Source organism: Cyclopterus lumpus, chromosome 13 (assembly GCF_009769545.1).
Source record: "Cyclopterus lumpus isolate fCycLum1 chromosome 13, fCycLum1.pri, whole genome shotgun sequence".
Lineage (NCBI taxonomy): Eukaryota > Metazoa > Chordata > Actinopteri > Perciformes > Cyclopteridae > Cyclopterus > Cyclopterus lumpus.
Window position 1 is genome coordinate 18225715 of NC_046978.1, and position 12005 is coordinate 18237719.

Below are 12005 nucleotides of genomic sequence, written 5' to 3' on the forward strand. Positions count from 1 at the left end.
AAGATCCTGTGTGTGTGTGTGTGTGTGTGTGTGTGTGTGTGTGTGTGTGTGAGGGTCAACAGCTCCAGAGGGAGGGGAGAAAGATAAAAAGAACCTCACGAGGAAGCGAGGACGACGGAGGGGAGGGTTCACCTCGCCAGGTGTTTAAAGAGGAAGGAGGCGACGGGTGAAACGTGACGTAAGATAAAAAGAAGAACAACACGCGGATGAAACCAATAAAATAGTCCCGGTGTGTTTGCATTGAATCAATGGGCACTTATGAAGAGCGTAGTTCCGGCCACTTCTAGCTTAACTGTGAGAACAACGTTTCCAGGAGGAGTTTAAACTCAAGAGGATTGTCCTCGCCTGTAAACAAAAACAAAAACACACACAACAACAACAACATGAGATGAGGATTCTGGAGAAAGACAAAAAAAAAAAAAAAAGGGGCTATAATCAAAAGGTGATGTCTATCCGGTGAATCGCTCCTCTTCATATCCGTTTGTTAAAATATGTTAAATCACATCTATTTTTATTTATTTTTTTAATTCACGACGTGGGGGGGGGGGGGTGGGGGTCAGTGTTCCACCTGTTTATTTACATTCCAGTAGTTAAAATTTTTGTTTTCTGGCTTAGTTTGGGGACCTTTTTTTAAAGAATGTGTACCCCTTCAGCTAAGTAATTTCTTTTTTTTGGGGGGGGGGGGGCACCTTTGAACTGCAATCGCATGAAACCAGTGTACGACTCTCCTTCTCCAGAACCCGTGTGTGTTCCCCTCCCCCTCCCCCAACGTTCTCCACCCCTCTGTTCTAGCTAAAGCACCCGGTTCCTTGAGAGCGCTCCCTCGTCAGATCCTTGAATCTTTGTATTTCCGGCCCTCTGGTGGTACTCTGGGAGGGGGGGGGGAAATACTGCACGATACTAATGAAATACTTTTTGAAAAGAGGAGGTTCTTATATGCACTAGGTAGTAAGGATTGGAATTACTGTACTTTGTCATTATTAGTATTGTTAAGAGGCAGAATATACTGTAACTTCCTGCTTCCAGAAGCCAACAGAGGAAGAAAAGAAACCCAAAAAGGATGGAATAAAACTATAAATAGGGAAACCCATTTCTTTGCCCTCGGTCCCCAAACCAATGTGAGGAACATCACGATCCCCCCCCCCCCCCCCCCCCCTGCTGTGCCAGACCCTTTTAGTCACAGAACAAAAAACTGGAACTCGCATCACAGAAACAAAAGGTCACGGCGGCGTCTCCGTCCTCTTCTGGCGAGCAGGCTGGTGTGCAGTTGGCTCTCGTTCTTCTTCTCTCTCCATCTCCGAACAAGGGGGTGGGGGCAGGGTAGGTGGGGCGCGGGGGGGGGGGGGGGGGGGGGGAAGAGGGGAGGCTTTAACCGTTCAGGAGGTAGACCACCAGCTCGTAGGTGCACATCATGATGGCGGTGTTGGGGATCTGTCGCACCAGGTGGGTGGTGAGGCCCCGGTACAGCGCGCGGTAGCCCTCCTCCTTGGGCACCGTGGTTAGAGTCTGGAAGAAGGAGTTGTACTTGGTGCCCTCCTCGCGTAGCCGGGTCCGGATCACTTCTGCAACGGGGCGAGGAAAAAAGGAAAAAAAAACGTTAAAAAAGCGGCACGTCAGTTAGCTAAATATCGGCTAACTGCAGGAGTTCCCTTTAAATAACAGATACAGAGTACTGGATCCCCAAAAATCTAAATATATAAATATTATTATTCTCTTTTTAACAGTTGTATACGACTGACCCTGTACGGGTGCAATATGATCGCTATTGTTTATCGATTAAACCCTTTTCTAAAAACACAAACTACAGAGAATAAATGACATAAAACTATTTTGTATAATCTAGTTTGACATAACTGTCTTTTCGGGACGTTTCTCAGCCTGCGTCCGTTTAGTCACACGAGTCCACTCATGACGCATATCTTAAGGCCGTATTAGAGGCGCCCCGTAACCTGGTTCAGGTCTTGGAGCGCCTCTGACCCGGCTCGAACCCGTACCATGAGGATAAGCGATAGTCGTGGCACAGGTCTTGGAGGTGGCGGCGGCGAGCATCATCCCGATGAAGTCCGACGCGTCTTTGGACGTCTCCTCCTCCTCGTCCATGTTCTGCGGCGCCTTGGCCTCCAGGAGGCGCCGTTTGATGTTTTCATAGATCACAAAGTGGATCACAGTCTCTGAGATGCCGGCGTAGGACGCCGACATTCCCCGGTAGAAGCCCCGCACGCCGTCCGTCTGATACACCCGCCGCACGCACTCGAACGCGCTCATCCGCCGCTCGCCCCGATTCCTAAGAAAAAGGAGAAAAAGAGTTCTTTTTAAAATAGAGTAAAAAAAAAAAAAAAAAAACACCTCACTTTTGCAGACGAAATGTCAGGTCAGGAAACACGATACCATCAGAAGGACCCGTTTCTGCTCCGGCTCACCGACGTTTGCATGTAAAAACAGCACAAGTGTGCACGGTGCATCAAATACTTTGGAGCTACAGTACGAGCTCATGAAAAAGGGGGATCCATGGGGAACAGAACTTTGTGGCGCTCTCTTCACGGGGGTCACGTTTACCTGGCGTCCAGCTGCAGGCGAGTCTTTATGAGCCATATGGGATTGGTCGCTGTGATGGCTGTAAAACCTGCAGGAAGGAAACCAAAAATAAAAAGATATAAATATTGTGTAGAAATGTTGCGTGTGTGCTAGTAGGGGAGCAACTCAATGCATTGAATACAAATAAGTCTATTTTAAAGTAATTTAAAAACAACAAAACGTGTGATGTTGAAAGACTCGTCCAGTTCTCCAATTAATTTACCTCAACGTGGGCCGACACATGACAGTATATATTTGTATATAGTTTGATATTGTTATAACCGGTATAATAGCAGTACAATGTCAATAATTGTCTTTATTCTGGTTCTATAATTAATAAAAACAAACTATAGTTTTTGTATATGTGTATATATATATATATATATATATATATATAAATAAATAACTTTATAAGCTTTCACTCCTCCTCCTCACAAGAAATGACAAAGCATATTTCAACCTCAAAAAAATAAAAAAATAAAAAATATTGTACTTTCGCCTTTTTATTTGACAGCTCTAGTTATTGGTTAACTTACAATAAAAAAATGTTAAACGCATATCCAACACGTTAAAGATTGAACCAGCGGTTATGTTGAATCGTGGACTGTGAAGTAAATTGGTGTGTAGTTGAAGCTCCGCCCTTTAAAATGACCCCGTTCACTTTTAAATGAGTCATATTAAAAGATTTGAGCATCAGAACTTGCTGACAGCTGACTGTACGTAAAGCAGTTAAAACTAGTTAGTAATGTCATTTATAACTCGTGTATTCTCTGCAGAAAGAATACTCTTTCATACGATATTTAGGTGCATTTTACTGCATTATTATTGGATAATGCCAATTTTAGTTATTTAGGGAGTTCTGAGAATAAAATTGGATGAGAGGTATTAAATAGTAATAACCCGTTAAACCAGTATAGTGTGGCCTTGTGGTTTTTATGCAATTAAAAAAAGACGTTAAATCGTTGTAATCATCATGAATTCTTGAGTCATGGCCCAAAAAAAAAGAAAACAACAACATGTCAAGCGAAGTCGCGGTGACCTTTGACCTCCAAAAATCGAATTCTGTTTTGGTCATGGAATTTGAAGACGGGTTCCCCGACACACGACAAAAAGAATAATCTGGAAAGTGTGCTAACCATGATGCATTGCGTCAAGTCGCGCATAAAATAAACGCCAAAATGTACGATGGATAACCCTCTAACTTTATAACTTTATTCCCCCTTTTTACCAATTCTATGGGTAATCTGATTACTTTTTTTTCTGTACCTATATAAAAAATTAACCCCCCCCCTCGCAGTAGAAACTAGCTCAAAGGTCGGCCGTCGGTATCACACGTCGTCGCACAGACCAGAATAATCCTTCCGCTGTCGACTCCTCGTCACGTCTAAAAGCGGCACCGTGAACCCCGGTCCAGAGACTCGCCCACACGGGTATAAATAGACGCTTTAAATACACACAGGAGGGCACGGGGGGGGGGGGGGGGGTTGTCACGGTGACAGCTCGTCTACCTTTGACACACAAAGCGTCCATCGAGTCACCGAACGGTATTTAAATCGGGCTTTTTTGTTTTAATTAAGCCGTTTCAAGAGAGGTTCTAGTGAGTTTTCAGAGGAATTATATATTTAGTTTTTAAACCACATTCGGGAGTAAATTAAACACGTAAATATTGCTCCAGTTTAGTTTCTTCCCGAAAGGATGTTTATTTATTTAAAAGTTTAAAGACGATTAATTAGTTTACCATAATAACACCGAGAAGGTGAAGTGTGTAGTGAATACAAAAGGGTTCGTGGGAAGTCGAAAAGAGAAAATCAGTACAAACCAGTTCAACCACTGCCGAGCAAAAGGCAAGCATCCCCGTTGCTGTGCACACACACACAAACACACACTTATATATAGTTACCTGCCATTCCTGCCGACACCATGTGCACCTGTGTGGAGTCGGGCTCCAACACACCGTTCAGCTTCTCTTTGGCCGTCGAGTAGGCAGCGAAGTAGATTGCTCTTTTAAAAAAAAAAAAAAAAAAAAAAAGAGGAAAAAGGTGAGTATCTGTTACAGAAAGAGTGTTTTTTTTTTTTTTTTTTAAAGCGAAGAAAATGTGCCTCCGGTTGCAACGCAGTGCATTAAATTGACGTCACGTTCGGCTTAATGAAGCATTAAGCGTGAAGAAACAGCACGTCTTTGTTTATTCTCTCTAATAACCTTATTTTCACCAATTTAAATTTTAAAAAAAAAGAAGAAGAAGAGGGTCGTAATGATCATGTTCATGTTTTTTTTCCTTCTCCACCCCGTTAAGAGCACGATGTGCCTTCTTGGTTCATTTGTCCGATGTGCGTCGTCCGGCTCGGTTAGTGACGCTCAGAGGCTCATCGGTCACGCCAGAAGACGGCGTTTCGTCTGGAAAACGTGCGTCACAGGCTCGGGAGGCCTTTCGTCAGCGGACCGACAAAAACAACAACAAGAAAAACACTTAACATGCGCTCGGCAACCGTGCTCTTCCGCCGCCATTAGCCACCGCCATTACCGCGCGGGGCTAGATTAATGATCGGAGACTCGTAGGTCGTTACCTTTACCCGCACGGTCGATTACGGCGTCCCCCCCCCCCACACACCCACCCAAAGGCGGTTGCTGTGTTCCTCAAAGGGTCCCTTGATGGTGGTGGTTTACATAATGCCCCCCAAAAAAACTGAAAAAGAACAGCTGATATCTAAGCTTGTTATGGTTCATTACGTACTCGCCGTCCGTGTAATGTGGCGGCTGAGCGACGGCGCCTCGAGACCCCGTGAAACTCCAGCTTAGGCTCTCTTGAATTTAAAGTCGAGCCTTACAAAAAGGACCACGGACGGGAATCGCTAACATTGCAACAATGTTGCCGCGGCGATACAACCAGCTCGGCTAAAGCACACAAACGGGCGAAATTAAGAGCCCCGATTACGAAACTAATTGCCGACTATTTGAAAAGGAACGTCTTTCTTTTAAGACGGCACAAAAAAATTAGGTACACGCATAGAGGAGACTTACCTGGAAGGTGCCACGCCCACCAAGTTCGGCCCCAAGCCCCTGAAGAGAGAGCGAGGTCCTTCTTTCTCCAATATCAACCTGAAGAGACAAAAAAAAAAGAAAAGGTAAATTATAACTGAGAAGACCACGTTTTAGTGGCATTACTGGAGGTTGCTTTTTCTTCTTCTACCAGTGTTATAACGTACACGTTTGGCCAACCGGGATGGTGATGTCAGTTCAACACTGAGGTCCAGAGTAAGAAACACTATTTTTAAAAAGAGGGTTCCCCTTTGGCGGTTTCTAGTCGAGTATCTTTCATTGATTATCGAGTTCTTGTGGTCACTGCTGCCGGTTTCCCGTCTTTACTTGTGAGTGTTTTATTGCATTCGAGACGACGAGTTCTCAGCATCTACAGGAGTGAAATGTGGCCTCGCTTTGGACACATTGTAGCCAACGGCTTCACACTGTTCTACCACTCGACAGCTGGTCGGAGAAACACACCGACGGCGCCAACAAAAGGCAGTGAAGAAGAAGAAGACGGCTGAGAGAGAGTAAGCACGGAGGGTGACCACGCAGGTTTCACCATTTTTTTTTTTTTAAAGAAAAAGCGGCTTTAAAAATGCGTTACGTGGAAAGTAAACGGAGTCGACACTTTTCTTAGACTTCGAGAACTCGTACGAGACGTCTCGTACCCCCACCCCAGCGCCGACGTCAAGCCAAAGTTTAAATTTAATATTTACTACGTGCATGTAGTGTGCAGGTTGCCATGACACCAAGCAAACACAGAATAATCCCCGAGCTTTAAAGAGAAGCCACGTGAGGACCTTTAGCCTGCATTCAAAGCTCTAGAACCAGCGGGCGTCTCGGAATAGAAAAAAAAAGTGTGTGTGTGTGTGTGGGGGGGGGGGGGGCCTTGGCCGCCGACTCATTTAAATTGAACCGACTACTTTATTCTGTACATTTTGTATTCAAATAAAATATTTTTTGGATCATCGTGAACAAAGCAACGCGGTGAGCCGCCGCAGGTTGGAAATGGTTGTTGACTTAAATGTTGATAATAAGCGGTGATAAAAAAATAATAAAAAATAAATAAATTAAGTGACAAATACAAGTAATACGAATGTTTTACGAGCGTTTTATCGCGGTAGCAAAGTTTCCTGTTCTTGAAACTGGGCCGGTAGACAAAACAAATAGGATGATTATCTTTATTTAATTATTTTACATTGGCAAGCTCCGTCATGTGAAGTAATTAAAAAAAGAACCGTTTGTCATATTAATAATTAGAATGAATTAAACGTTTTGCCTTTTAGCTTTTTGGGTGTCACCTGTAGTCACAATGACGAAGGAATTCGACTTAAAACGAGCTGCGCCGCGTCCTCGTTTGACGCCTTCCAGGCTTACAATCGAGCAAGACAATCGACTCTCTAGAAAACACGAACACACACATTTCCAGGAAAAAGAAGAAAAAAAAGTGTGTGTGTGGGGGAGAGAAACGCATCCTGTTGTGCATTTTCTCTTACGGGATCCATGTGTGCTCTCCTTAGGGGGCGGAGTCTGGCCAAATAACCATTTTGAAATCGCCACTCCCAGCCTCGCTGACCTCACCCTGTCCACCAATACCTGCAATATGACTACATAAAAAAATATACGCGTCTGCCACCTGGGTTTTCCTGCAAGGTGTTTTAATCTCAGCCAGGATGCCAGCAAATGAAAACACTGTAACGTTGGCTGCGGAGACTTCTAGCATTCGGTTGCAGCAATGCGTTCCACAGGAGTGGAGGAAATATGGCGAAAAGCATTACGCTGGGATGATACCGCCAGTCGACCTAACTACGTCTCTACCGTGAACAGTGATTGGCACTTTGTGAATGTTAGAAGCGGCGCGGTGCCATCGAACAAGCTTTTTCCACCGGCTCAGAGCAGCCAGGACATGTTCTGTTCTCGTTCGAGGAGCCACAGCCGTTCACTTCCTTACGCAGCAGCTCTTATTTCCTTACATCACAACCAAATCCAAATAGTACTCGACTAAGCGGACATAAACATAGGAAGGAGGCCTGTCAAAGCACACACTGTAGTCTTGAGAAATCAACCCCCCCCCCCCCAAAAAGTGTAACGAGTTGGGTTACAGGGAGAGACTGGCCTTTCCAGAGGGACATCAGCCAGACTCAAAAACAACAACATATTGCCTGCTGATGAAGGAACCACGGCTCATTTTGGTGAAAACTCAAATAATCCCCATAAGCCATCAATGTCAAGTTCAGGCATTGTGTACAATGTTAAAAACATTTGTATAAACAAGAGCACTTTCCTGCAAAATAAGACTTAAAATAAGGTTTTTCTTCACCTAATTTCAGTGCATTTTAGTTTTCTCTCTGTTGCGCAATGCAACAGGAGATGGGGAAAGAGAGTAGTATTACTCTTCTCTGCAACATTCAGGAGAGTTTTCTCACTGGGCTGCCGCTGTTGGGTGTGGTGTGCATGCAACTGTATGACAGCTCATCAAAAGTGAAGCCAAAAGAAATCTCAACCCCCCCCCAACCCCCCGGTGTTTGGCTGTTAGTTTAGTAAGCACTTTACTTTATATGCACGCATTTAAAATTCCAATATCGCGGATGATAGTGTTCATTAATTTGTGAAAAGCCAAAAAATCGTGACGGAGATTAACATTTGATTAATTGTGCGGCCCTAAATTTGCTGCACGCAATTTAGCATTTCCCGTTGCTCCCGTAGAAACATTTTTCACAGATATGTACAAACACAGATATATATATCGATACGACAGTGATGCTGTTGGATACCCACTTGAGGCAGTGCAGGGGGCCCGGCGGGGCCATGCGGGCCACACCGCCCCCGTTGACGGTGCTGAGCTGAACCTCAGACACATAGAGGGTGATGGAGGACGACTGCAGGCGGGTCTTCACCACTTCCAGGGGACAAGTCAATATGGCTCCGACCGTGCCCCCACATCTGGCAGGAGAGACAAGAAGAAAAAAAAAAAAAGGTGGAGGTGACATAGCAAACAACAACAAGACTTGAACTTTAGGGTCCTCGTAGGACGTCGACAGCGGTCCGGGTGGTCGTACGCGCGTTTGGTGGAATTTTAGGGATCCCCGGCATGTAGACTGGGAAAACAGCAGCGTGGGAACAGAGAGCCAGTCAGGAATGCGTATTGTTTTTTTAAGGGGGAAATAACAACAAGCTTTTCTGTTCAGTGACACAGCACAGATGTATGCATATATATATATACAAATGAACCAAACGGGAATCCCAGAACAGTCCCAGAGTCAGGCCTTCAATTAGTAAAAGTTTTCAAGAGATCTGAAGCATAACTTAACGCCCTTTACAAACAATGTTGCAGCCGGTGCATCAGTGGATAACCAACTCAGGTATTTCTCAGGTGTCACGTGTAGAGAGAACTGATAGGAGAGAGAGAGAGAGCACTTGAGGGACAGGTGAGTGCACTGGTATCCGACTGGGACGGGCCTGGGCAGGGCCAGAGGACATCAAAAGGCGAGAGCGACAGTAGTTATCTTTAGACAAGGTTAATTTTCAATCGGCAGAAATACAAAGTCCTGATCTGGGGTCAGCTACAGCTACAGTACAGGGGGGTGGGCTGGTGAGGGGGGGGTTGTCAAAACACGGGGATGCTGTTGCACGTGTCCCTTTTGTTTTTCCGATTAAACCTTTAAAAAAAAAGAAGAAATAAAAAGAAAGTGGCAGACTGATTTGTTTTAGTGCACTTTGACGCTTCTAGAAAATCCAGCGTGCGACCATAACACAGATGAGCTAATGTTTAAAAAAAAAAAAAGAAAGAAAAGTTTGTACACACTCAAAACAGTCATAACGTCATCCACCGGCCATTTAATTAATATGTAATAGAAACGTCAGAGCAACTTGTGACATTGGGCGCAGGCTTTAGCGGACATCTGGAGGCAAAATCTTCAGGTTACCACTAAACTAAACAAACCCCCCCACTAGCACACACACACACACACATATATATACACACACACACACGCTGCGAAGCTACAACTGGTTAGCAATAGCTATAGCTAGCTCAGCCGTTGCAACGTTTTTTGTTTGTTTCCCCCTTCTTGGTCTCAAAAAAGCACAAGGGCAGAAAATCATCCACTCACCCTCCTGCGAACAGATGAACCAAGGTGTCTCTCTGACTCATTGTGGATCATATTCGGGAACCGTCCACGGGGGCGCCACGCGTGGGGGGTGGTGGTGGGTGGGGGTGGGAAGCGAACGTTAAGACACGAGAGACTAGTGACCCCCAACCTAGCGAGGAACTGATAGTCTGTGTTGTGGTGGAGGTCAGTTGCGTGGAGGGTGGTGGGGGGGGGGGGAGGAAAAACCGAGGGTATGTAACAGCTAGCTAGCTAGCTATTCGCGAGCAAAGCTAACGGGGTTTCCGGTATTAAAAGTCGATGTCAGGGCGACATGTTTGCCTCCCGGTTTTTGTAAACGGAGGAACGCTTTCACTGCGGCGCGAGGGGTGCCGGGTCGGTGTAAATCCGTTCTTGAGCAGCGATAAACAGCCGTGTGCGCTAACGCGGCCTCAGTCACGTTGACGTGCCTCGCCTCCTTTTTTTTTTTTTCTCTTCTTCTTCTCTTCTTCTCTCTGGAAGCCCCTGCGGTCCCGGGGAGGCTGTGTTTATCAGCGAATGGGAAGCCGCAAAACAGAGGCGCTGATTGGCCGAGGTCCCCTGCCCGTGCCCGCCCCCGTCACGTGACGTCGCTTTTATTTTGAAAGGGGTGGAGCGGATAATCGCGGCGGGACAAAATTAAAATCAAAATTATGTGATACATATATATATACATATTTATATTTATATATAACGTGACTATTTAAAAAAAGAAGATATATTGATATATATATGTATATATACATATATATATAAATATGTATATATAACGTGACTATTTATAAATATATATATTTATATATATAAATATATATAACTATTTATAAATATATGTATATATATTTATAAATGTATATATATTTATATAAATATATATACATCCATCCATCCATCCATCCATTTTCAATACCGCTTATCCTCATTAGGGTCGCGGGGCGCTGGAGCCTATCCCAGCTGACATAGGGCGAAGGCAGGGGACACCCTGGACAGGCCGCCAGTCCATCGAGGGCACATGTAGGGACATACAACCATTCACTCTCACATTCACACCTATGGGACATTTAGAGATCAATTAACCTGCAGCATGTCTTTGGACTGTGGGAGGAAGCCGGAGAGCCCGGAGAGAACCCACGCTGCCACGGGGAGAACATGCAAACTCCACACAGAAGGACCGCTCCGACCGGGAATTGAACCCACGGCCCTCTTGCTGTGAGGCGACAGTGCTAGCCACTACACCACCGTGCAGCCCATATATATACATATATATAAATATATATATATATATAATGTGACTATTTAAAAATAAATATATATATGTATATATATTAATATATAAGATAAGATAAGATAAGATAATCCTTTATTAGTCCCTCAGTGGGGAAATTACAGGATTACAGCAGCATTGCTCACAGTAATAAGTAAAAATAATATATATATATAGTATATATATTGATATATTGATATGTATATATAAAACATGACTATTTATTAATATAAAAAGCCACAAACTGCTGCTCAATAGTCTCATAACGTACAGTACAGTACACAAGAGTGCAGTTTTATTTAAAAATATATATATATTTATATAAATATACATAACCTGACTATTTATAAATATAGATATTTATATAAATATATAAACATATATAAATAGATATATATGTAACGTGACAATTTATATATATATATATATATATATATATATATATAATGTGACTATTTAAAGAAAGCAGAATTGTGCGATTACCCAGTTGGTACAAAACCAGTTTGTGCATGCCACATGGCCACATTTACAGAATGACTGTCAAAATTCTCCATGAGTTTAATTATCTATGTGGTACAAATGTCTCCGCACTGGCCTCTCCCATGTTACGTAACACTTCTGGACTCACAACATTTTTTAAAAGAAAGGGACGATTGTTGCAGCCTTTAAATATAAGCTTATGTTTGACATGCAAGATATTATGAATTTAGACACTGGAAGAAAAAAAAAAAGTTTTGCAAACCGCAGACTGATTTGACCTCAATCCATTTGGTATATTTGGCCCAAATATTTTCTTACAGAGGTTCTTTGTGCATGGGCAAGTATGTGTGTGTGTGTGTGTGTGTGTGTGTGTGTGTCAGAGGAAAAGATCGAGGGGAGGTGAATTGAGACTTGAGACTCAAACGTAAAACAGAAAATTAGGTTTTCTAATTTGGGGCAGCAATGCGCCACTCAATTTCATGATTACAGATGCAGTTTGAACCGGCCAGATCATGTGCCGCCGTTTCTCGTGTAATCG

General features: G+C 43.8%; 1 protein-coding gene across 1 annotated transcript; it reads right to left on the reverse strand.

Annotated features, from left to right (window-relative positions):
• Positions 1-10225, reverse strand: LOC117741599 (solute carrier family 25 member 36-A-like). The gene is made up of 7 exons (XM_034548734.1): positions 9709-10225; positions 8375-8539; positions 5594-5671; positions 4475-4575; positions 2557-2623; positions 1995-2284; positions 1-1562 (listed from the first exon to the last, which is right to left on the reverse strand). The coding sequence occupies exons 1-7, from the start codon at positions 9747-9749 to the stop codon at positions 1369-1371; spliced, it is 936 nt and encodes a 311-aa protein (XP_034404625.1). The 5' UTR covers positions 9750-10225; the 3' UTR covers positions 1-1368.
• Positions 10226-12005: the final 1780 nt, after the last annotated feature.